At 57.7% G+C, this 25773-nt stretch overlaps 1 protein-coding gene across 3 annotated transcripts; it reads left to right on the forward strand.

Moving 5' to 3' along the window:
* The first annotated feature begins 16524 nt into the window (after nucleotides 1-16524).
* Nucleotides 16525-25490, forward strand: CSF1 (colony stimulating factor 1). Of its 3 annotated transcripts, XM_058039829.1 has the most exons (9): nucleotides 16525-16603; nucleotides 17873-18001; nucleotides 19744-19806; nucleotides 20056-20235; nucleotides 21546-21723; nucleotides 22536-23302; nucleotides 23646-23701; nucleotides 23785-23837; nucleotides 24105-25490. In XM_058039829.1, exons 1-8 carry the CDS (start codon nucleotides 16583-16585, stop codon nucleotides 23834-23836), a joined length of 1446 nt encoding a protein of 481 aa, XP_057895812.1. In that variant the 5' UTR covers nucleotides 16525-16582; the 3' UTR covers nucleotide 23837; nucleotides 24105-25490. The 3 variants fall into 3 exon arrangements, with proteins under 3 accessions (XP_057895812.1, XP_057895811.1, XP_057895809.1); XM_058039828.1 differs by lacking the exon at nucleotides 16525-16603 and having other exon boundaries at nucleotides 17615-18001; nucleotides 23785-23852; XM_058039826.1 differs by lacking the exon at nucleotides 16525-16603 and having other exon boundaries at nucleotides 17615-18001.
* Nucleotides 25491-25773: the final 283 nt, after the last annotated feature.

The raw sequence follows: 25773 nt of genomic DNA on the forward strand, positions 1-25773 counted from the left end.
GGAAGCTGCGAGAGGCGCTGCCCAGATGTTGGCTGCGGATCCAGCTGTGGGGGCGGCCCCGGGGTCACTCGGCAGAGCCCCCCGGGGACGGCGGGGTTTGGACGGGGTTTGGACGGGGTTTGTGGTGGCGGTGAGGATGAGGAGCAGCGCCGGGCGGGGTGTCTGGCCAAGCCACGCTGGCTGTTCCCGAATCCCTGCCGGGACCACCCGCCCGGGGGCTGGAAGTGTCCGCTGGCGTTGGAATGCTGCGGGACACGCAGGGGTTAAACCTCGCCGAATCGCGGGGAGAGCCGGCTCCTTTCCAGCCCGAGCAAACCCGGCACGCTGCCAAACTGCAGCTCCAGGGTCCAAAATCCTGGATTATTACCCGTAATCCAGGCAGGGCATTCCCCTTGAGGAGCGCGGAATGCAGGCGGCATCACCGAGCACCCAAATCCCCCCGGAGCTGTCCCGGGACACCTCCCAGCCCTCGCTCCTGCTCTGCCTCCATCCCCTGCCGCTCCATCCAGCAGCTCCGGCATTTATTTACAAGTAGGATGGGAGTTGTGCCTCTGCTTCCCTTTATTTTTAAACTTATTTATCTTTATTTTGGATTTCTGACTCATCTCCACCCGTTGCCGGGAGGAAACCAGAATCAAAAAAGCCCCAGATATCGTTTGTATCAGCTGAATAAAATCCTCCCCCAGGGAGGAAAGTCCAGCAACAGCTTCAGGTCCTGGAGCCGCTTCTCCTTCCCCCACTTTCGTTCTCGCAGAGGAGGAAAACTCAATTTTTCCTCCTTTTTTTTTTTTCCCCTCCAAACCGCAGCTGGGTCTGCAAGCACAGAGCCAGGCCTGGAGCTCACAGAATGGGGGGCAGAGAGGTGACGGGTGCCCCCCACCCCTTGTGGGGCTGCCAAAAACAGGGGGGATGCCAGGGGAGGGGGGTGTCATGGGAGGGGTCCCACAATTAGGCTGCCCTATTAACAAGGGTGCCTGGTTAATGGGGGTACCCAGAGATGGGGTGCCCCATTAAAAAGGGTGCCTCATTAATAGGGGTGCCCAGAGATGGGGGTACCCCATTAATGGGGGTGTTTTGGAGACAAGGGAGCACCCCAGAAATGAAGGTCCACCATTAACGTGGCTGCCCCATTAATAAGGGTGCCCCATTAATGAGGACACCCCATTAATAAGGACACACGGTAGCCCAGAAGCAAAGGTCCCAAATTAATGGTGCTGTCCCATTAATGAAGGTGCCCTCTTAATGAGGGTGCCATGGAGGTGGGATGCCCCTAAAAACAAGGGTCCCCCTTTAATGGGGGTGCCTTAAAGATGAGGGCACCCCAAGGAAAAGGTGCCTGTTAATCTGGATGCCCCATTGTCAAGTTATGCCCTTTTTTGACCCAGAGATGGGGCAACTGAGAGGCATTTTAAAAACTTCCATTCCATTTTTAGTCTTATGTGAAGGGTGAGGCAATACAGATGTTATAATTCATGCCATTACAACTAGAAGCCAACTATTTCCTAATTATAATACCTTATAAGTGTTTCTTGGCATTTCTACGCCAGCATTTCTTATCTCAACGTTTGCAGACAAATGCACACTCTGTGAGCCTTCTGTCAAGCCTTGAGAATTCTCTACAAATCCATTTCCCACACCCCATTAATGAGGATGCCCTGAGGTCGGGGTGTCCCATTAATGAGGGTCTCCAATTAAGGAAGGCGCCCTGAGATTGAGGTGTCCCCATTAATAAGGATGCCCTAAGACTGGGGTGTCCCATTAATGAGGGTGCCTAAGATTGGAGTGTCCCATTAATGAGGGTGCCCCATTAAAAAGGTGCCCTAAGATGGAGGTGTCCCATTAATAAGGGTGCTTAAGATTGGGGTGTCCCATTAATGAGGATGCCCTAAGACTGGGGTGTCCCATTAATGAGGGCGCCCTAAGTTTGGGGTGTCCCATTAAAGAGAGTACCCTGAGATTGGGGTGTCTTATTAGTGAGGATTCCCTGAGATTGGGGTGTCCCATTAATGAGGGTGCCCTAAGATTGGGGTGTCCTATTAATGAGGGTGTCCCGTTAAAAAGTTGCCCTAAGATTGGGGTGTCCTGTTAATGAGGGTGCTCTAAGACTGGGGTGTCCCATTAATGAGGGTGCCCTAAGATTGGGGTGTCCTATTAATGATGGTGCCCTGAGATTGGAGTGTCCCATTAATGAGGGTGCCCCATTAAAAAGGTGCCCTAAGATTGAGGTGTCCCATTAATGAGAGTGCTCTAAGAATGGGGTGTCCCAATAATAAGGATGCCCTGAGATTGGGCTGTCCCATTAATGAGGGTCCCCAATTAAGGAAGGTGCCCTGAGATTGGGGTGTCCCATTAATGAGGGTGCCCCATTAAAAAGGTGCCCTAAGATTGAGGTGTCCCATTAATGAGGGTGCCCTGAGATTAGGGTGTCCCATTAATGAGAGTGCCCTGACATTGGGGTGTCCCATTAATGAGGGTGTCCCATTAATGAGAGTGTCCCATTAATGAGGATGCCCCATTAACGAAGGTGCTTTGGCATTGGGGTACCCAGTGCTGCTCCTCCCTGGGGAGGTTCCAGGGGTCTCCCCTCATGGTGGAGGACAGGACACCAGAAGGTCCCCAGACCCCTGGCAGGTCCCACATCCCTCCTTCAGGCAAACATTCCCAGCCCAGCTGGAATGTGTGAAGATTGGGGGAAAACAACCCAAAAGCAGCATCCTGGGGCTGTGAGGGTGGGCTGTGACTCTGGCACATGATGCACCAGCCTGGACCCCTCCAAATGCAGCCCCTTCCTAGGAAAGGCCAAATTCATCCCCCTGGATCTGATTTTCCTTTTCCAAGGGAGAAATGCTCTGGTGATGCCCAGCTTCATCCTGCCCCAGGATGCTGAGAGGATCCAGCTGCCAAGGGTTATGGATGCTGAGAATTTCAGATTTTCTGTGCTGACAGGCACTGGCCCCCAGGAGAACACTGCATTGACCTGAGGCCTTGGAGAAGCTTCCAGAATGGAATGACAGAACTGGGATTGTGAGTGTGGAGTTTGAATGGAAGTGTGTGATACCACAGGGTGGAAAACTTAGAGTTTAAGGTTTTAGAATATAGCAATATATATAAGTCAAGATGGAGGTTTTAGGGTGGTGGCTGGTTGTTCTTCACCTTCTTTTCCATGGGTTTGGGTGACATTTTGTAATTGGACAGAAGAGTCTGCATTGCAGCTCTTTGGGATCAGTTACTGGGTTAAAAGGGAAAATAATCTGGTGTCAGTACGTAATTGGATGGTTTAGTCTTAAAAGACCTTGTAGCAAGAGATTTTTTGCCTTCTAATAAAAAGCTGCCGAGCTCACAGTAATAAGACTGTTTTACTGATAAGAAATAATAAACACCTGAGTCCCAACATGAACTATCATCTCAAGTGCCTTCAGTCCAGATCCAGAGAAACTGATATGATCCCCAGGAGAACACTGCACTGACCTGAGGCCAAGGAGAAGCTTCCAAAATGGAATGACAGGAGTGGGGTTGTGAGCGTGGAGTTTGAATAGAGGCGTGCAATATCACAGGGTGGGAAACTTAGAGTTTAAGGTTTTGGAATATAGCAATATATATGGGGCAAGATGGAAGTTTTAGGGCAGAGGCTCCTCCTTCTTCTTCACCTTCTCCATTGGTTTGGGTAGTTTTGTGTAATTGGACAGAAAACCTGCATTGACAACTTTGAGTGATTAGTTTTTGGGTTAAAAGTAAAAATAATTTATGTGTCATTTCTTAATTGGATAGTTTAGCCTTAAAAGACCTTGTAACAGGAGTCTGTTGGCCATTCTGTGCCTTGTTAATGAGACTGCAGAACTCACTGCTGTGAGACTGTAACATAGATAAGAAACAATAAACACCTGAGTCTGAACCTGAGCTATTGTCTCAAGTGCCTTCAGTCCCGACCTCAACAGAGGTGGGAAAAAGAAGTTGAAAACCAGCACTAGTCCTGATAGCAGGGAGGACAGAATTGCCCCCCTGGCTCAGCAGTAAGGTTTGAAGGAGTGAAGGGAGGCTGTTGGGTTCTTATCCCAATCCTAATCCCAACTGTAATCCATCTCTATTGCAATGAGCTCAGGTCCTGCTCATTCCCTGCACATGGAGGAGCCATCAGCTCCTGGGTATGAATTAAATTTGTTCTTTTTTCAATCTGTATCCTGGGGATGATCCTGCTGTCGATGTCTCCTGCTTTCCTGGGGTTTGGCTTGGTTTTCCTCATGCCAAAGTGAAGGTGCTGCTGTGGGATCAGGTGCCTCAGTGGCACAGAAGGGCTGATGTGAAACCAAACCACCCTGGCCAGGAGAGCTGGCTCTGGAGAGCAGGATCAGCAGCTCTGGTGGTTTGGGCTTTTCCCAGGGAATGGATCCCAGCTCATGTCCTGCTTTTTCACAGCTGCTTGGGATAACCTGGGGGTCTCTGCCCCAAATCCCTTCCTGGCCTCTGCTGCAGCCAGGTCGAACTTTTGGAACCCATTTTTATATCCTGGTGTGTCCCTTCCCATGGTACCTGGGCTGCCTGGGAGCAGGGAGTTGGAGTTGGTATTTGTATCACATTTATTTGGTTTTTCGGAGGTGAAAAGATGATTTTAATAAAGCTGAGGGGGTTTCAGACCCTCCCCAAGCTGGACAAGTGCAAGGTTGGAGAGAGCTTTGTGAGCCTCCAATCACCTCTTTGGAGGTGGTATCCAGCCCTAGAGTTGGAGCTGGGTGGGCTCCATTCCAAGCCTGTGCCCTTCTAAGTATTTTAATTATTTTTAATTCCCATTTCCCTTCCTGCATCCTGCTGCCTCCAGCCCTGGGGAGGGACGGGGATCCAACCAGTGGCTCTGAGCCCTGGGGACATGTCACACAGGGGTGGGACAAGGAGGATGTGACCCATGTGGAAACCACAGAGGGTTTCGATGTGTTTATGAGCCTGGCACAACTTCCTCTGCCCAAATTTCCCAGTGAAGGACTCAGGTTCTCCAGAGGCACCCAGGATGTGCAGTGGGAGACCCGTGGGTGACAGCCCCTCCCATGACAAAGCTGCGGGACATCTGGGGAGGTGGATTGCATCTCTTTGTGTCCATCCCCTCATCCTGGGACGTGTGTGGGCTGGGAGCCTCTCCCATCACCCCAGAGTGATGCTCTCGTGGAAAAGGTGAGTGGCGCTGGCCACGGGTCACACTCTCACCCCCAGGAAAAGCTCAGGCAAGAGTTATTCTTGAAAAAAAAATAAAAAAGTCGAATTTCCTCTTTTCCTTCCTGGTGCAGGCACGTGGTGGTGAGGTCATGGAGCGCGGCGCTGGCCGCAGGACATGCCTCGGGCTCGGCGTAATCGCGTCCCCGGGGCCGCAGCCGGTTCTGGCCGGAGCGGGGGCAGCTCCGCGCCCCCCCTGCCCCTCCAGCCCCACTTTCCTCCCGGTCAAGCCGCCACATCCTGAGGCTGCCCTCGGGCTCCCCGCGCGGCTTCAGCCTCCCCGCGCTGAAAATCAGCCCCAGATGTGGCCAAACAGCTGCGGCTGCACCAGCGGGGCTGCCCAGGGACACGGGGACAGCAGCAGGGACCTGGTTGGTGGCCAGGTCTGAGAGTCAGGAGCTGCTGGGGCTGTGGTCCCGCCTGTGGGGCGGCAGGGAATGCTCTCAAGGGAGGGGTGACAGGGACACCCAGGGGCCCCCCAGTCCTTGGGGAGAGGCTGTGGAGCCTCAGCCTCACAGGACATAGGGCAATTCCCACTGCTCAGTGCCATCCTGGGGCTGTTTTATGGGAAGCAGGATCACTCACTGACAGGATCCAGGCCCCCATTGCTGTGCCACCACCTCCAGCACGAGCTGAGCTGTCCCAAGGAAGGGGTGACAGGGACACCCAGGGCCCTCCCGTCCTTGGGGAGAGGCTGTGGAGCCTCAGCCCTGCTGTGTGGCACAGCCTCAGAGGATGTGGGGCAATTCCTGCTGCTGAGTGCCATCCTGGGGGTGTGTTTAGGGAAGCAGGATTTGGCTGGAGTGCCATCCTGGGGCTGTTTTTTGGGAAGCAGGCTGGCTTGGTGACAGGATCCAGGTCCCCATTGCTGTGCCACCACCTCCTCCCAGCGGGTGGCACAGCCCAGCCATGGGGACATTGTGAATTTTAAGAGCCCTGGGGACCTCTCAGGCCCCAGGTCCCTGGCTGAGCGTGGGGCTGCTGGCCCTGCTTGGAGCTCTGGGGCGGGAACCACACGCTAATGAAAAGAGGATGGAAAACTCCTGTGGTTCCTTGGAAATCCTGCACAGCTTCGAGCAGCCCACACCGGCTTCCAGATGTGGCAGCAGCAGCCACGGGATGAAATTCTGATGGATTATCTTTAATTATGAGTGCTGGAGAGGGGGTGGCAGCTCAGATTGGCTCTGCAGCAGTGCTGGTCAGGGCAGCACTGTGGAGCCCCTTCCCCACGGCTGGAATTGGGTTTGGGGTGGCTTGGCTCTGCCTCACGCTCTCCTCATTCAGCTGGGACTTGTCTGGCTTATCTCAGGCCCTAAACTTTGCAAGGTCCTTGGGGATCCTTGATTCATTACATTCCTCTGGGTGTGAGGAATAGTTCTGGGAGCTGCTGACTCTCCATGGCTCGGATACCCTCAGCATCCTGATGCCAATCCTGCATCCTCCCCCTGCCAGAACATGGAATATGCCCCCTACTCAGGGTCCAGCTGAGGGTCCCCTGAGCATTGGGGGACACAAGAGCCCAGGCAGGTTTTTTATCATGTTTTTGTGCTCTTCAGCCTCTCTGGGCACCACGCTGGGGTGGCAGCAGCTCCGAGGACGCTGCGGGGCCAGAGGAGTCGCTGTGCCGGGGGCTGCGGGGCTGCGGGCGGGATGATGGGCGGAGGCGCAGCAGCACACGCCAAGATGCATCAGCCTGTGTTTTTCTGGTGGTGCCTGAAGGTTGTTTGTGCTGTCGCAGGGATGATCCAATGCTCTTGGCGTAGGTGCAAGAGCAGCCTCTGGGCACACACGCTGCTCTCGGTTGGGAGTGGGGTGATCGTGGTTATCACTGCCATAAACATCACTGCAGCCCCCTCCACACTGCTGTGGGACCCTGTTTCTTACCAGTTTTGCATGAGCAAAACTTTTCAGCAGTCTTCAAACCACCCCTTTGTGTAGGAGTGACAGGGGTAGGATGGTCGGGATGGATGGAGAGGAGAGATCTCTGCAGCCAGGGCTGGGAACTTGTGGGTTATTGCAAAGGGCCTGGGTGCAGGGCCCTGCTGGGAGCTGCCAGCCACAGCTGGGGCAGGACTGAGAGAAGAGAGGGGCAGAGAGGATGAGAGGGTGAGAGAGTAAAAGGGGAAAGAACATAAAAGGCAAGAACTAAGAGACAAGAGGAAAGAGTAAAAAGTTCCTTTACAATACCATAAATCTTCTTCTGTGCTGAATATTCTGATTCCCACTAACCAATCTAGTCCAAGATACAAATCCTATAGCATTTCCATACAGCCTATAAGAATCATTACATTACCACACTGTGTTACATTTTAAACCCTAAAAACTCCTCTTTGGGCCCCTTCTGCCAAGCTGCAGGGTCTGCTCTGACCCTTGGGCCTGTCTGCAAGCAGAGGGTGTTGTTCCATCAAAAGGGGATCACCTTCAGCTGCCACACCATTGTTTTCCAGTTGTTCAGTAACTGAGGGATCTCAAAGCTTGCTTTCATTTCAATCTTGCTTATAGTTTCTATATTCTCACAATCTTTTGCCAGGCATCCATATTTATAAGACTTTCCTGATTCATCTTCCCCAACACCTTTGCATCCACAGCACCGATACCACCCAGGGTTGGATGGAGCTTTTGGTCCTTGGATGAGCAGGGAAGCAGCTCACCTGCTGGAAGGACCATTTGTTTTCTTGGAGGAAGCAGCAAGCCACCAAAATTTGAGCCTCCAATTCCACACAAGCAGCTGGAGCCATTTCACCCCATTCCTGCGAGCTGCTCAGCTCCATTCTGGCACGGGCTGGAATTTTGATGAGCAGGGGGAAGAGAACGGGGAATGTCCCCTGGGAGTGAGGATGAGGACACTGAGATGGGGACGGGAGCTCCGTGTCCAGCTGTGAGGGAGATGGGAAAGGCCGGATTTAGCATCAGCTCTGGCCGGGAGCGTGGGAGCAGCCGGAGCTGCGGGGTTTGCAAGGGAGATTCAGGCCCAGCTCTGTCCCTGCTCCATCCTCATGTGTCCCTTCCCATGGTACCTGGGCTGCCTGGGAGCAGGGGGATGGAATCGATATTTAAATCCCATTTATTTGGCTTTTTGGAGGTGAAAAGATGATTTTAATAAAGCTGAATGGGTTCCTGATCCTCCCCAAGCTGGAGAGAGCTTTGTGAGCCCCCAAACACCTCTCCACCCCCTCTCCCTACCAGCCTTTGCAAATTCAAAATCTCCCATTTTCAGCCCAAAATGAACCCCTTGGCCTGAGCCAGGGCTGCCAGCATAGCTGAGGGGGCAGCGTGTGTGTCCTATCAGCTCCCCCAGGAGCTCCATCTCTTCAAAAACCTGCTTGGACTTCATCCCTGTGTTGGGAAAGGGGTGGATCCAGGTGTGGAGCCAGTGGTGGCTCCCCTACGAGTTCCATTCCTCCAAAAACCAACCCCAACTTCATCCGTCTGACGGGAAAGGGATGAATCCAATCCGGGTGTGAAGCAACAACCAACTTTCTCAGAACCACCATCCTTCCAAAAACTTGCCTGATCATCCCTCTGATAGGAAAGGGATTAATCCGGGCGTGGAGCCACAACCAACTTCCTCAGAACCACCATCCTTCCAAAAAACCTCCTGAACTTTATCCCTCCAAAAACCCTCCTGAACTTCATCCCTCTGATGGGAAAGGAATTAATCCAGGTGTGGAGCCACAACCAGCTTCCTCAGAACCACCATCCTTCCAAAAACCCACCTGAACTTCATCCCTCTGATGGGAAAGGAATGAATCCAGGTGTGGAGCCACAACCAACTTCCTCAGAACCACCATCCCTTCAAAAACCTCCTGAACTTTATCCCTCCAAAAACCCTCCTGAACTTCATCCCTCTGATGGGAAAGGAATGAATCCAGGTGTGGAGCCACAACCAACTTCCTCAGAACCACCATCCCTTCAAAAACCTTCCTGAACTTCATCCCTGCCATGGGACAGGTCTGGACTCAGGTGAGCCAGAGAGCTCCCACAGCCAAGGCTTATCAGGGATAAACCACTCCTGGCATCCCTGACCTGCTGCGGCATCCCACCTGCCAGGTAGGGCTCCTGCTCTCCAGGGCCATCCTGGAGCTGTTGGCAGGAGGGAGGAGGCAGCTCCACGGTGCTAAAATCGCTGCTGCTAATGAAAAACAGGCTCCAGGCAGCCAAACAGCTGATCCATGGCCGCCAGCTGAGTAATGCCTCGAATTCCTGGCAGGAGCTGCTTCCTTTTGGGAGGCGAGGGCTCCTTCTCCAGCAGGCAAGGCACTGCTGTCCCCCTGTCCCCATTAACCCCCTTCAGGGATCAGGGAATGAATGGGATGATGGAGATTACACACTGCTAGGGGTCTGTCCAATCCTCTGTCTGTCCATTTTTGTCCCCTTCCTTGTCTGTCTGTCCATCTTTGTCCCCCTCCAGAAGATGATGGGCAGAAGCTCCAAGGTGTCCATAGAGAAGAGTCCTTGTCCCCCCTGTCCCCATTAACCCCCAGCTGCCCTTCAGCAATCGGGGAATGGGATGATGGGGATTACACACTGCTAGGGGTCTGTCCAATCCTCTGTCTGTCCATCTTTGTCACCCTGCTTGTCTGTTCCATCTATGTCCTCCTCCTTGTCTGTCTGTCCATCTTTGTCCCCCTCCTTGTCTGTCTGTCCATCTTTGTCCCCCTCCTTGTCTCTCTGTCCATCTTTGTCATCCTCCTTGTCTCTCTGTCCATCTTTGTGCCCCTCCTTGTCTCTCTGTCCATCTTTGTCCTCTCCTTGTCTCTCTGTCCATCTTTGTCCCCCTCCTTGTCTCTCTGTCCATCTTTGTCCCCCTCCTTGTCTCTCTGTCCATCTTTGTCCTGCTCCTTGTCTGTCTGTCCATCTTTGTCCCCCTCCTTGTCTGTCTGTCCATCTTTGTCCTCCTCCTTGTCTCTCTGTCCATCTTTGTCCCCCTCCTTGTCTCTCTGTCCATCTTTGTCCCCCTCCTTGTCCGTCTGTCCATCTTTGTCCCCCTCCAGAAGATGATGGGCATAAGCACCACCGTGCCCTGTGAGAACACCCCTTGTCCCCCAAGGTGTCCCTTTGGCTGGCAAGGATGTCTGTAAGATTTCCGTGTACCAACTAAATAAACTATTCAGTGCAATACAACAGATGTCCCTCAGGGGGTCCTGCCGCTTTCAGGGATGGGGGCGAGCAGGGAAAGGAGCTCAGCAGCTCCGGATCGTGCTGCGGGGTGTGGAGCAAGATAAGGCCGTGACTCAGCCTCAGCCTCATCGCTGCTTCCCCTCCTTCCCAGCAAAGCCCCGCCGGCACCTGGGGACCGCGTCTGGGTGTCCGTGCGGAGCCGGAGCCGGGGCCAGCGCTGATGCAAACAGCTGCGGCTGCCGATAAACAAGCGGCCCCGGCGGGAGCACAAACAGCTCCTCTGTTCTGGCTCCGGGCTCTGCTCCTCCCCAGAGCCACCCCAGCCCCGTGTCACAGGGCTGGCACCCCACCAGCCTGCAGTGTGTGGGGCTCACATTCCCGGTTTGGGGGGTTCAAGTGGGGTTTAGTCCCACTTTAGGTCAGGGACAGTCCATCACGCACAGAGAGCTGTGGCATCCAGGGAGGGTTTGGTTTGGATGTCACCTTGCTCCTGGCCATGGTGACACACAGGGAGCCCCCAGGTGGTGCTGGGGCCTGGCTGCCCTGGGGCATTCCCAAGGTGCCCCCACTGGTGCCCAGCTGCTCCTGGCAAAGCCCCTGGACCCCCGGCCATGGGTCAGGACCCTCGTGGCAGAGCCAGGGCTGCCCCCACAGTGCGCTGTGAGCTCTGGGTGATGCCCAGCAGGGCATGGGGCACGCTGGGCACCGTGGCCTCCCAGCACCCTCGTTCAGGGTGTGCTGGGGGTGCTGGGGACTCCCCCAGAGCATGGGCACAGCGTCATTGCCCCAGGGTGGGCATCGTCCTGCTGCCACCCTGAACCCACAGCTGGTGGCACCTCCTGCCCTGGGTCTCCCCCACACTCTGTGGGTGCCCATGAGCAGCTGCCTGGGAAGGTTTGAAGGTTTGGAAGGTTTTTGGCTCCGGCCCTGCCACATTCCTCAGTGGAGGGAGGAGTGGAGCTGGAGCCTGATGTGACTCAGCCACAGCCACGAGCACTGGGGACATGCTGGTCACCCACACGGGGCTGTCACCCCTCTTTGGTCCCTCCTCTGACATGGGCACCCCTCCCTGACCCCAGGCTGGGCTCTATCAGTGCCCCAGGACCCCCGAGCACGTGCTGGGGTGGCAGGAGGTCTCCTGAGAGCCTCTGTGGTCGAGCAGCCCGGGTTATGATAACTCTGAGCAGGGACTTTCTCCACAGGCGCCGGACACAGCCTGACCCTGCGGTTCCCTCGCTCCCAGCCTGGCTGAATTCCCTGACCTGCATCAGCCAGGGCTGACCCTGTGGGGAGGGGGCTGCTGCCAGGGGACCCCGAGATCCCCCCCTGATAGGAGCTGGGTACGATGTTCCAGTGTCCCCATGGGTGTTCCAGTGTCCCCATGGATGTTTCATTGTCCCCTATGGGTGTCCCAGTGTCCCTATTGATGTTCCAATGTCCCTTAGGATGTTCCAGTGTCCCCATGGGTGTTTCAGTGGTTTCAGTGTCCCCATGGGTGTTTCAGTGTCCCCATGGGTGTTCCAGCATCCCTATTGATGTTCCAGTGTCCCCATGGGTGTCCCAGTGTCCCCTATGGGTGTCCCAGTGTCCCTATTGATGTTCCAGTGTCCCTTAGGATGTTCCAGTGTCCCTATGGGTGTCCCAGTGTCCCTTAGGATGTTTCATTGTCCCCATGGGTGTTCCAGTGTCCCCATGGATGTTCCAGTGTCCCACGGGTATTTCAGTGTCCCCAAGGGTGTCCCAGTGTCCCCATGGATGTTTCATTGTCCCCACGGGTGTTTCAGTGTCCCTATTGATGTTCCAGTGTCCCCATGGATGTTCCAGTGTCACCATGGATGTTCCAGCATCCCTTAGGGTGTTCCAGTGTCCCCATGGATGTTTTATTGTCCCTATGGATATTCCAGTGTCCCCATGGGTGTTCCAGTGTCCCCATGGCTGTTCCAGTGTCCCCATGGACATTCCAGTGTCCTCATTGAGGTTTCAGTGTCCCTATGGATGTTCCAGTGTCCCCGTGTGGAGCAGGCAGCACGGGAGGGATGGAAGGAGGAGGGGAAGGGGGGCATTTGCTGTGGGATGAAGGCTCCAGCCTCATCACAACATCCTGAGCCCTCCCCTGGCAGCGGCTGGGAGGGAAGTGCCTTCCAAGCCACATTCCTCCACTCCTGAAGGAACCAGCTCGGGACCTTCCCACGGGGATTTCCAGCCTGGGCACACATGGCTGCAGCTTGGATGGGGCTGGTCGGGTCCTGGCTCAGCTGCAGCACTCAGGAGACTGCGGGAGATCATCCTGGCCCTCCAGTGAATCACCGGGAAGGAACTGATTAAGACCTTGCAACATTTTCCTGCTGGAAATAACTTTCTCCACAGAGGCAGCCCGAGGCTGGTCCCAGGATGCAGCTGGGGGGATTGGATGTGTCACAGGTTTTATTATCCCTGCTTTGGGGGCTTGCTGGCTGGAAAAAGCCTCCCAAAATGAGGGATTGGTTGGGATGTGCTCTCACTCCCATGGGGGTGGGAAGAGAGGGTGTTGCTGAAGGAAGAGAATTGAGGGATGATCCAGCCTTGGCCATGGTGGAGCTGTGGCTGCAGGGGGTGGTGCTGGTGGCTGCTCCAGTCCCCTTCAGGGACAGGGACAGCCACCCTAAGCTTTGCCTCCCCCAGTGTTTCTGGCTACGGCGTGGGCACAGAACAGCTGCCACCTTTGGCTGCTGCAGGCCCTTTGGATATGCCACAGGTTTTACCCCTGCTGGAAAAAGCCTCCCAAAATGAGGGATTGGTTGGGATGTGCTCTCACTCCCATGGGGGTGGGAAGAGAGGGAATTGCTGGAGCAGGAGAATTGAGGGATGCTCCAGCCTTGGCCATGGTGGAGATGGGGCTGCAGGGAGGTGGTGGCTGCTCCAGGCCCCTTTGGAACAGGGACCATCCTGCCCTGCCTTTCCTCCATCCCTCCATCCTCTGTGCTGGTGCCAGCAGATGTGGGCACCTCTGGATGCCCAGGAAGCTCCACAGCCTCATCCCACCTTCCCCCCTTGGCTGGCAGTGCCCGTGGGGTGAGAGGGGCAATTCCTTCACAGCACCAGCATGGTGACAGCGCTGTTCATCCCAGTTTGCAACGGGGAGAGGGACAGCCACCCTACATTTTGCCTCCCCCAGGTTTTCTGGCTGCAGCGTGGGCAGGGAACAGCTGCCACCTCTGTCACCTCTGCCACCAGCCCCGTTTCGGCCCCGTGACTCAGGGATTTCAGCAGGTTTGGGAAGGGAGGAGGGGCAAAAGCCACTTCCCTGCCAAAAAAAAAGGAGGCGGATGCTGCTCTCGCCCTCTGTCATGCTTGAAGTGGATTAATATTAACCCGTCCGTCCATCCTGCCGTCCCTCTGTCCTGCTCTCCTTCTGTCCCTGCCCCACAGCTTGTCCCATGACCCAGCATATGACACTTTTCCTGTCCCTTTAAAGCAGAGGGCAATGAGTGTGTGGGACATGAGCAGCCCGTGGCCCCAGCCGGTGTGAAGGGGCCTCATGTGCTGCCACGGGGTCCCCGTGAGTCACCCCTGGTGCTGGCATCACTCACCCTTGTCCCTTGGTGTCCATCCTGGTGTCCTCCCAGCGTGGGAGCTGTGAGGCTCCCAGAATAGCTTGTGATGAAAAGTGGGGGTGATGTCTCAGCGTTTTGGGGAGGAAGAGCTTATCTGGGGAGGATGGCTGATTTCTCATGCAGAGCCCTCCCTCCAACCTGTCACCTTCAGCACCTTCAGACCTTTATCTGCTGCTGTTGCTAAGGCACACTGAAGGTGACAAGACCTGTGACATTAACGTGCTGGTGCAGATCTGACTCTACCTTGGGGCTGTCACTGCAGTCCCCAGCTCCAGCTGCTTCCCAGCTCTTCCCCATCTCCTCTAGCAGGTCACTGATCCCAACCCTCCACTCTTGGCATCAGCTCTCAGCTCCAAGAAAACCCCTGAGCACTTCTGCAGCCCCAGCAGGGTTTCCGGCCCAGGGGAGCAGATCCTGGAGCACATCCTCCATGCTCGGATGTGGTGGCTGTCACCCACGCGTGGCCCCACCGTTGTCACCGTGTCCTGTTGCAGCCTCATCCCTCTGTGTTTGTGTGTGTGTGGAGCAGTTTGCTTTCGGTTTCCCGTCAGTCAGAGTGCTTGGCACTGCCATGGATCACCTCGTGGCCACTAATCGCTCCCAGTCGCCTGGAAATAAACAGGCAGCGAAGAGGAAAATCCCAGAGCTGGGAATGGGGCTTGTTGTGTGGCTCTGTTGTCCCCAAATCCAGTCCCTCACAGATCCCTGTGCACGGACCTGTCCAGGGATCCACCTGCACCTGTGCAAAGGGATCTGCTTGTGCACATGGGGATCCATCTGTGCACAAATGGGCCCAGCCATGCACGCAGGGATCCACCCATTTACACATGGATCCACCAATGTGCACATCAATGTATACATGGATCTGTCATGCAAACTGGATCTGTCCATGTAAACATGCATCTGTCATGCAAACATGGATCCACCCATGTACACATGGATCTGTCCATGCAAACATGGATCCACCCATGTACACATGGATCTGTCCATGCAAACATGGATCCACCCATGTACACATGGATCTGTCCCTGCCAACATAGATTTATCCAAGTTTGCAAACATGGATCTTTCCATGCCAACATGGATCTGTCCATGCACACAGGGATCCATCCATGCAAACATAGATCTGCCCATGCACACAGGGATCTCTCCATGTAAACATGGATCTGTCCATGCAAACATGGATCTGTCCATGCACACATGGATCTGTCCATGCAAACATGGATCTCTCCATGCCAACATGGATCTGTCCATGCACACAGGGATCCATCCATGCAAACATGGATCTGTCCATGCAAACATGGATCTGTCCATGCAAACATGGGTCTGTCCTTCCATGTGTGCACCCATTGATGCCCCCGGATCTGTCTATGCTCATGTGAAACCATCCATGCACATGATTTGTCCGTGTCTGTGCAGATCTATCATGCACACGTATGCAGCTGTGTGTCCATGCACATCCCTGCAGATGCCTCTGCTGGTGCACGTGTGGGTCCATCCGTGCAGATGGATCTGTGCTCACGTGGGCTGATCAATGCTCATGGATCTATCCGTGCACACCCTTGCTGATGCATCCATCCCTGCACGTTCTAATGGGTGTCCATCACATGTGTGTGTGTCTGTGTGTCTGTCTGTGCGTCTGTGTGTATGTGCATGTGTCTGTGTGTCTGTGTCTGTGTGTTTCTGTGTGTGTGTGTGTGTGTGTGTCTGTGTATGTCCGTCTGTATGTCTCTGTGTTTGTCTGTGTGTCTGTCTGTGTCTGTGTGTTTCTGTGTGTGTGTGTCTCTGTGTTTGTCTGTGTGTGTCTGTGTTTGTCTGTGTGTCTGTGTATGTCTGTCTGTATGTCTCTGTGTTTATGTGTGTGTGTCTGTGTGTGTCCCCAGGGACAAGCAAGCACACACATGTGCCAGGCCCGGAGCTCTGTGCTCTGAGAGAAGTCCCTGCCCATCCAGGGGTGTTGTGTGTGTATGTTCACACGTTCACAAGCGCCCAGGGGTGACCATATACACACCCAGGAGTGTGTGAGCACACACGTGCATGTTCCGTGTGCTTGCATGCACAGCTCTGTGTGTGCACACACGTGTGCCAGGCTCAGGGCTGTGTGTGTGCCCATGGATACCGGTGCCTGGCGTGACCGTGCCCATCCAGGGCTGGTGTCTGTTCCTGGCACGTCTGTGCAGATGTGTGCGTGTGCCCAGGTGAGCACACCGCGTGTGTTTGTGATAACGGGGGCTCACACACGCGCTGCCCCGGGCCGAGCCGAGCCGATCCAATTCCGGGAAATCCGAGCCAATCCCATCATAACCGAGCGGTTCCCGCCTGACCCGAACGGCGCCGATCCGAGCCCAGCGGTGGCGAGTCCAACCCTCTGAACCACCCGAGCGGTTCCGATGGGATCCAGCCCGACCCGCGCGGTTCCGATGGGACCCGAGCGGTGCAGATGGGAGCCAGCAGCTCCGGCCGGTGCCGCTCGGTGCCCTCCCGGTGCTGGCCCGGCCCGGGCCCCGCGGGGCCTGGCGGCTGGCCAAGTGCTTTCTCATAAACCACATGCTGCCGCGGCGCTATAAAGGGGAGCGCGGCCGCGGCGGCGGCTCAGCCCGGCCCCGCTCGGCCCCGCCGCTGCCGCCGTCTCGCCTGCTCCGCCCGGCCCCGGTCCCACGGCAGCCCCCATGCCCCGCCTCGGAGCCAAGGTACGGCGGCCCCTCCCGCTCCCCGCGGCCGCGGAGACCCCCCCTCAAGCCGGCCCCCGCTGCCACCTGTGCGGTAGCGGCGGCCCCCGGTGTCCCCGTGTCCCCGTGGCGGGTCCCTTCCTCCGGGGGTCCCGCTCCCGCCGGGGGATGCTCCAGCCCCGCCTCGGTTGGCGGTGGCAGCCCCGGAGCCGCGGGGCGAAGCGGCGGCTCCAGCCCCGCTTCCCGGTTCCCGGCTCCCGCCCGGTCACCATTCCCAGCGCCGGCGTGGGGAGGCCCCGGTTTCAGCCCCGGCCCCAGCCCCGTCCCCGGCGGGGGGATGCTGCAGCCCCGGCTCCATTCCCGGACCTGCGCGATGAGGCTCCAACCCCCAGCCCGGCTCCGGCCCCGTCCCGGCTCCAGCCCCGTCCCCAGCCCCGTTCCCGTCCCCAGCCCCGTTCCCGTCCCCAGCCCCGTTCCCGGCTCCAGCCCCATCCCCAGCCCCGTTCCCGGCTCCAGCCCCGTCCCCAGCCCCGTTCCCGGCGGGGTGAGGCTCCGTTCAGCCGTGGCCACATCTCGGCGGTGGCCCAGGCGGCATCTTGGAGTTTCACAAGAGGGGAGGATTCCTGGATATCATCCAAGGGAAATTCCCCCCCACCCATCACCCAGGCACCCTGTCCCTGCCGGTGCCCCGGGAGCCGGGGGTGCGCCCCCACCCCAGGGTCCCCGCCGCCCCCTCCTCGGGAGTGCTGGCGCTGGGACAAGCCCCGCTTCTCACCGGGGTCCCGCCACCGATCGGGGCCTCCCCGCTTCTTTGCAGGGGGATTGGGAGGGAAATTTGGGACGAGGCCAGAGCTGCTGCATGGAAAGAGCCCGGCGGGTGCAGCTGGGGGGGTCTGGAGGGTGGGAAGAGGATTTTTGGGGATGGGTGGGTCAGTGTGTCAGATGGGCTCTGGAGAGCCAGGGCGGAGGAGGAGATTTGCAGGAGAGACGGAGAAATGGTGCGGGAGAGGGGAGAGGGGCTGGATCGGGAATGTGGAGGTGGCCAAGAGCCACATCCAGGCTTGTGTCACCGGGCCTTGGGAAATTCCCTGCTGACCTGGAGCTCCTAAAAATAGCAGGATGGGGATAGGCTCGGGGTTGGAGGACCACAGTGGGATTATCCCGCTGGACCGTGGCCAAGTCCCGGCTGCCACAGAGGTGGTCACGCTGCGGGGTGGTGGAGCGGGGCAGAGGGCTTGGTGCGTGTGTGTGGGTTATCCCTGCTTCAAACTCTCCCCGTGTCGTGCTCAGGTGTGCCTGCTCCGCTGCTCCCTGCTGCTGTCCCTCCTCCTCCTCCTGCTCCGCATCCATGAGACGGAGCAGAACAGCTACTGCGAGCAGATCATCACCGAGAGGCACCTGGCCGAGCTGGAGGAGCTGGTGAGTGCCGTGCCGGGGCTGTGCCGTGCGATGGGGGCTCATTTGGGGCCAGACGGGCACGAAGTAGCTCTTTTTTAGTGCTGAAATAAGGAAATGGGGCGATTTTCAGCTGCCCTAGTGAAGGGATGGTACCCAGGAGCTGAGCATCCCTGGGCACAAGGGACAAGTGGGCACCGGGGGTGACAGATATCGTGCCTTTATCAAAGATGGCCGTGGAAAAGTGACACCAGGAGGAAAAAGAGGAGACAGAAGCAGGAGCGAGGCCGGGACGGGGAAAGGAGCGAGGCTGGATGGGTGCAGGGGCGCGGGGGGGCCGGCGCTGCGGGCTGCTGTGCTTTTTTGGGCGGCTGCGCAGGGGTTAAGCAGAGGAATCCGGCTGCATTCCTGAGTCCAGCTGCTTGCCTGGAAGCTGGGCTGGCAACGGGGCTGTGGGTGGGTGGCAGGCAGCGAGGGGGGCCCGGCCGGGCGATGGAGCCGGGCGATGGGGCCGGCATCCCGCCCAGCCCGTGGGCAGCTCTGGGCGCTGGCAGCCGCCCCGCAGCACGGCCAGCCCTGCCCCAGCCCGTCCAGCTGCCGGGGCCCTATCTCTGTCTCCGTGGCCCTTGGCTCACCTCCGAGCGGGGAATCACGCGGATGTTCAGGGGAGAAGCGGGAATCGGGGGCACGCAGGGATTTGCAGGGTTGTCGCAGATTAAATTCTGCCTGCGGCAAGAGGGGTGTGCGGGCCAGGGACGGGACTCGGGTGTGCAGCCTCCGAGCCCCCGAGAGCTGCTCCGAGCTCGGTGTAACCGCCGTGTCCGGGCTCGCTTCACCTCTTCCTCTTTAACCACCGAGCTGCGGGGCCAGGAGCTTTGCTGTGGGCGAGCTCGGCTTCCTCTGCCCGAGCTCTGTCTGCACAGCACATCCCGGAGCCTTTGCTCTCCGCCCAGGGATTAAAACCGGGTCCGCGGCTGTGGGAGAAAGGGGACGGAGCAGGTTTGAATGGAAGATGTGGTTTTCCTGCCGGGGATTGCAGCCCTCTCCCCGCCGATGGAGGAGCTGGCCCTCGCTCCAGCGCCTGCAGGATAATGGAGCAATTGTTTCCGGGACGGCATCCCAGGCTAGGAGGAGAATTGCCGGCCCGCAATTCTGCCAGCCCTCGCCTTCCCAGCCTGGGATGGCAGCCCGGAGGGAGAGCGTTTGGTTCGGGTGGGTTTTTCCTGCCATTGGAAAGGGTCGTGGCATGGGCGGCCGGCAGCGCTGCGGGTGGGACCCCGGCGCTGTGTGATCCCGGGGAATGTGTGACCCTGGTGTCACGGCCACCTCCTGCACCGCACGATGCTCTTTTGCAGCCTGGATTTAGAGGAGAGAGTGGTGCGGGAGAGAGCCGAGGAGAATGAAGCAGGGCTGGGCTGTGCTGTGGCGCTGGCAGGAAGAGGAGGAGGAGGAAGAGAGGCGGGGTGGGAGCAGGCAGGGAAAGGCAGGAGAAGGTCCGTGAATTTGGAAGTAAAACATCCTGATGGGAGCAGGAATCCTGAGCTCACTCCTGCCACTGCATCAACCTTAGGAGGAGGAGTGCGGGGTGGGATGGGATGAGCAGGAATGGGAGCAAAGTCCTCCTCGCCCTGTGGATTTGGGGGTCTCAGGCACCCCATGCCCAGAGCATGGCATATGTGGGGCTCAGCGCTGTCCCTGGGCATGTGGGTGACATCCTGCTTTGTCCTTCCTGGGGATGTGGGTGACATCCTGCTTTGTCCTTCCAGGCTGACACCCAGATGCAGCACCCGGGCAGGGTCTCCTTCAAGTTCATTGACAAGATGCAGTTGGTGAGTGGTTTCTTGCTGGGGACAGTAGGGGACAGGCATTAGGGCTGGCTGGGGCATGGTGGGGGTCCCCAGATCCCCACTCTCCCCTCTCATCTCCCTTTGTAGGAGGGACCCATCCTGCTAGGCCACTTTGGGAACCCTGTGGGATTGTAGAAAGGCATTTGGTGCCTCTGTGCCTCAGTTTCCCCCCGACAGAGTGGGACGCCCATCCGGTAACCGCTGTCACTTTTTGTCACTGTGTCCTTGCAGAACGACTCCACCTGCTATGTGAAAGCTGCTTTTCCCTTGATGGGCAAGATCCTGGAGAGAACAGAGTTCAAGGAGAACTCATCCAATGCCAAGAAGATGGAGATGGTGCGCAGGATGTACAAAAGCATCGATGACAACATGGACCCCTGCATCAGGGAGGAGGATGATGAGGAGAGAATGGTACAGTCACCACAGCCTGGTGGGGCTTTGGGCCTGGGTCCTCATCCTGGGGTGCAATGGGATGAGCAGAGTGTCCTGGGGTGCAATGGGATGAGCAGAGTGTTCTGGGGTGCAATGGGATGAGCAGAGTGTCCTGGGGTGCAATGGGATGAGCAGAGTGTTCTGGGGTGCAATGGGATGAGCAGAGTGTCCTGGGGTGCAGTGGGGTGTGCAGAGTGCACTGGGGTGCAATGGGGTGTCCAGAGCATCCTGGGGTGCAGTGGGGTGTGCAGAGTGTCCTGGGGTGCAATGGGGTGAGCAGAGCATCTTGGGGTGAGATGGAGTGTCCAGTGTTTCACCCTGGGGTGCAATGGGATGAGCAGAGCATCCTGGGGTGCAATGGGGTGTGCAGAGTGTCCTGGGGTGCAATGGGGTGTGCAGAGCATCCTGGGGTGCAATGGGGTGTTGAGAGTGTCCTGGGGTGCCATGGGGTGTGCAGAGTGCCCTGGGGTGCCATGGGGTGAGCAGAGCATCTTGGGGTGAGATGGAGTGTCCAGTGTTTCATCCTGGGGTGCAATGGGGTGTGCAGAGCATCCTGGGGTGCAGTGGGGTGTGCAGAGTGCCCTGGGGTGCCATGGGGTGAGCAGAGTGCCCTGGGGTGGGTGCAATGGGGTGAGCAGAGTGCCCTGGGGTGGGTGCAATGGGGTGTGCAGAGTGCCCTGGGGTGCAGTGGGGTGTGCAGAGTGCCCTGGGGTGCCATGGGGTGAGCAGAGTGCCCTGGGGTGCCATGGGGTGAGCAGAGCATCCTGGGGTGCCATGGGGTGAGCAGAGTGTCCTGGGGTGCCGTGGGGTGAGCAGAGTGCCCTGGGCTGGGTGCAATGGGGTGTGCAGAGTGCCCTGGGGTGCAGTGGGGTGTGCAGAGTGCCCTGGGGTGCCATGGGATGAGCAGAGTGCCCTGGGGTGCCATGGGGTGAGCAGAGTGCCCTGGGGTGCCATGGGGTGAGCAGAGCGTCCTGGGGTGCAGTGGGGTGTTGAGAGCGTCCTGGAGTGCAATGGGGTGAGCAGAGTGCCCTGGGGTGGGTGCAATGGGGTGAGCAGAGTGTCCTGGGGTGCCATGGGGTGGGCAGAGTGCCCTGGGGTGCCATGGGGTGGGCAGAGTGCCCTGGGCTGGGTGTGTGGCAGGGCTGTGGAGCAGAGCAGAGCAGAGCTGGGCTGTGCATGGACACGGAGCCACGAGGAACCAGCAAGTCCTGCCTTGGGAGCGCTGTGGTGTCTGTGGGGGTGACACTGGGCGGTCATGGAGCTGATGCTGAGCCTGGTGCCTCCTCCAGCTCTCACAGATGTGCTTCAAGGAGTTCACCACGTCCCCCTACGAGATGCTGGTGCTGGTGAAGGATTTTTTCCAGGACATCAAGCGCCTGCTGGAGGAACAGGAGACTTTTGCCAAGGATTGCAGCCGAGTCTATCGCAGGGTGTGCCTGGGACCCAAGAAGGCTGGATCCTCACCAGGTGAGATGCCAAGGCTTGGCCTCTGCCCAGTAAACCTGTGCCAGTCTGGGGGGCTTGGGCTTGCTGCATGGAGCACCTTAAGAGTCGTGTGTCTGTGGGTGTGGCACGTGTCCACCTTGTCCCCTTTCCTGTGTCAGCGAGCTCTGCATCAGTGTCAGGAGAGAAGGGGCTGGCTGCCATTTTGAAGGTGGGATTTGGGCTAAATCCTGCTGGAACAAGGCAAGGGAGAGATGTGAGGGGGACCAAGGAGGCATTGGGCTCTATCTCAGAGCCCCAATGCCAGGTGGAGCATAACAGAAATGGAGGGACTGCTGTGCCACCAACACGCTGCATGACCTTGGCTGTGTCACTTCAGCTGCCTCGTGCCTCAGTTTCCCCTGGCCAAGCCTTCGGGGCGAGTGTTGCTGCCGGGCTGGAGGAGCCCTGTGGTGCCGTCCGTGCTTCCGCGAGCGCCCGTGCTGTGTTTGCATGGAGGAGATGTCCCAGTGTCACCCCATGTCGGAGCTGTGCCATGTCCTTGTGCCGTGGGGACCTTAAACGTGGCTCTCTGGCTCCTGCAAGTTGTGACTAACACACTGCCACCAGCTCAGGGGACCCGGTGACTCGGGTTTGCTTCATCCCACCCGCTGCTTGTCACCCTCACGCTGCTCCTGCCTGTTCCCTGCCTCTCCCATTTTTGAGGGGCTGTTTGACCCGCCTGCCTGGGGCTGCGGGGAGGGACGGGGACAATGCCCCCGACCTCAGATCTGCTGCCTGTGCCCCTCTTGGAGGCTGGTGACCCCAAGGCTGTCTCTTCTCTCTCCTTCTTTCAGGTGTGGGGACAGATCCTGACTGCAATTGCCTGTCCCCTGCCCTCCCTTCTGCCACCCAGCCCTCCCTCTCTGCTGCCGCTGGCAGGGACACGGCACCCGCTAGCACCCGGGTCCCTTCCAGCCTCCTCCATGCCACCCTCGCTGACTTAGAGGCCCCATCTCAGCCCCCCAGTAGCACGGACGGGGGCTCAGGGACCGAGGAGGTCCCGGCTGCCGTGCTAGGTGACACACCCGGGATGAAGCAGACAGCTCCAGGCAGCAGTGCCGAAGCCCTCCAGGATCCGGCCGGGACGCTGAGCCTGGCGCCGGGTGACATCCCCGTCCTCCGCGGGGATGGAGAGCTGGTGGAGTGGGGCACCGGGCACCTGCCGCAGGATCCAGGCCAGCAGTGGGGAGGCTCCATCCTCCCGGAGCAGCGCGGCGGGCTCAGGATCAGCCCTCCGACAGCATCGCCCGGCGCAGCCCGGATCCGCCCCGCGGCTGTCACACAGCTCCGCTTCTCCAGGATGGCCCCGGAGCTGCGAGCCCCGGGCAGGGACAGGGCCAGGGCGTGGGGCTGGGGGCTCAGCCGGCTGCGGGGCCCCGAGGATGGCGGCGGGGCCGGGCCCAGCTTTGACTCTGCCTTTGTTCTGGGCGCAGAGCAGCGCAGGAAGGAGCCGCCCGCCAGCGAGGGCCGCCAGGAGCCCCTCATCTACATTACGGTGGCCAGTGTGGTGGCCGTCCTGCTGGCCACGGGAGGGCTGCTCTTCTACAAGTATAAATCCAGGGTAAGACCCCACCTCGGCTCCTCCCCGGGCACCGAGATTCTCTCCTGCCTCAGTTTCCCCACTTGTCTCCTGGCCAGTGTGGCTTGAGCCCCATTTTCCTCATAATTTTGGGGTAAGACCCCACCTCGTCTCTGCCCCGGGCACCAAGATTCTCTCCTGCCCCAGTTTCCCCACTTGTCTCTTGGCCACTGTGGGTTAATCCCCATTTCCCCTATAATTTTCTTATAATTTTGAGACTGGAGGACAATTAATTGGTGTTGTTGAGCATGGTGGGAGGATGTAATTTGGGAGATTTGCCACCCTCCTCCCCTTCCCCAGGGCTCATCTCCCTCCCTCCACACAGGTCCTGCAGCGGCCGCTGGAGGATGGAGGCTGCGACCCCGAGGAGCCAGAGAGGAGGTGGGTGTGACCTTAATGGGGGGGCTTTGGGGACCCCCACTCTGGGTGACCCTGCTCTAAACCCCCCCATCTTTCTGTCACAGGGCGCTGCAGGGAGCAAGGGAATGTTCAGAGCTGGAGACTCAGGATCTCTGAGGTGATCAGGGGCTGGGTGAGGACAATATTGTGTCCCCATCGGTGCTGACCTTGGCCATGGGCAGGGAAATTTTGGGTGGGAAGACACGGACAGGAGCAGGTCTGCGCCCTGGCGCTGCCAGCATGTGGTTTCGCAGCTCGTTAATCCATTACTGGCACTTTCTTAATATACATAGTATTTTTTCCTGTGGTTTTCGTGTGTTTCTCCCCACGCTGCCCTCCCTGGCAGAGCCCCAGCTCCTGCTCATCTCTCTGCTCCTTTTCCCAGGGCCCCAGGCAGGATGTGAAGCTGCTCGGGGGACGGATGCGGACGGAAGGAAGGTTGGCACGCGCCGGCCTCGCCGCGATCCCACCGTGACGCTGACACTCCCTCTGCCCTCGCCCCGTGCCCGTGGCCAGAGACTGCAAAAAAACTCCCTGGCAGGGACAGAAGGATGGGGGGATGTGCCCTGAGTGGGACCCCTGGGCAGCAGGAAGCGAAGAAGGGCTGGAGCCATGCCTGCAGGCTGGTGTGACGCTGCGGTGCTGAGCAGGACCATGGAGTGCTGGATGTGGGCGATGGAGCTGATCCGGCTTGAACACAGCCAGAGCTGGATGAAGATGGAAGGAATTGGCTCCCCAAGTCCTCTGGCTCTTCTCCCATCCCAGCAGAGTGGGTTTGGAGCAGCACCCACCGCCCCTCTTCACCCTGCCTTTCCTGAGGCTTCAACTGGAGCATCCTGAATTCTGGGGGGACCCCCAGCCCTGACTTTGCAACTCAAACCCTCACACTGTGAATATTTAAAGCCCACCCATCCCTGCACGGGGCTGGGTTTGGGGTGACCCTTGGCACCATCCCAGCCCCTCCCCATCCTCCTGTTGTTAGGGCTTATTTTTTATTTTTTAGTAGAGTGGATGAAAGTCTTTATCCTGCACAAGTGTTCTGGGGGGGGCCGCGTGCCCCTCACAGGGTCCTCACCACGAGCTGGCCTCGCTGGGATTCCATTTCTTTGGTGACTGCGCTTTGGAGAAGGGAATGGGGCTGGGAAAGATGGGATCTACGTGGGTGTAAGAGCTGGAACTGCCCCAGCTGGGCGCCCTGGGGCTTTGGGAAGAGCCTGGTTCGGGACACACCAGCCCTGGAGATGCTCTGAAATCCAACGGCTCCCTCCAGCCCCGGATGAAGCGTGGCCCCTGCGCTGCTCTGGGGATTTCAAGCATTATTTTTATATGAAGGATGAAAATACGGACAAACCCAACTGTTTTTAAAGAAAGCATCGCTATTAATTAGGGGTTTTTTATATAAATATATATATATATGTGTGTGTATTTATGACTGGCAGAAGGAGGGGGTTCCTGGGCGAGGGACTGGTGTAAATCAGGATAAAAGCCCTGATGCAGCAGGAAGTCTGGGGCCAAACTCCTGGTGGTGTAAGTCACCAGTTTACACTGTGGAGGAGCTGCTCCTGGGGGAGAAAACTTGCCTTTACCCATGTTGGATTTATTTTGCCTTTTTTTTGTTGTTGTTGTTGTTTGGTTGGGGCTTTTTTGTTGGTTTTGGGATGGGTTTGTTGTGTTTTTTTTTTTTTATACAATGAAATCCTGAAATATTTTATACAAAGGCATTTAAAAGTCTATTTAAAGAAAATAATGGAAAACAACTTGTATATTTAATATTATTAATAAACAGAGAGGTGTAGCTTGGTGTAAGAGTGGGATGAAAGGGGGGACTGAGCTGTCTCAGCCCTGGGGTCCCTGAGGAGGTGATTGGGGTTGAGTTCTGGTATTTTTACCCTGACCTGCTTCTCTGTGGATGCATGTGGGAGTTCATGGTCACTGGAATGAGGGCAGAGGGATTTATTTGCCCTTCCTGCCCCAGCTCTGCTGGCATTGCTGAGACCTCCAGGCACCAACTCTGGTGCCGGGGGCCCCCCAAAATCTGTGTGAACGGTTGGGAA

This window comes from Melospiza georgiana, chromosome 23, assembly GCF_028018845.1.
Source record: "Melospiza georgiana isolate bMelGeo1 chromosome 23, bMelGeo1.pri, whole genome shotgun sequence".
Taxonomy (NCBI): domain Eukaryota; kingdom Metazoa; phylum Chordata; class Aves; order Passeriformes; family Passerellidae; genus Melospiza; species Melospiza georgiana.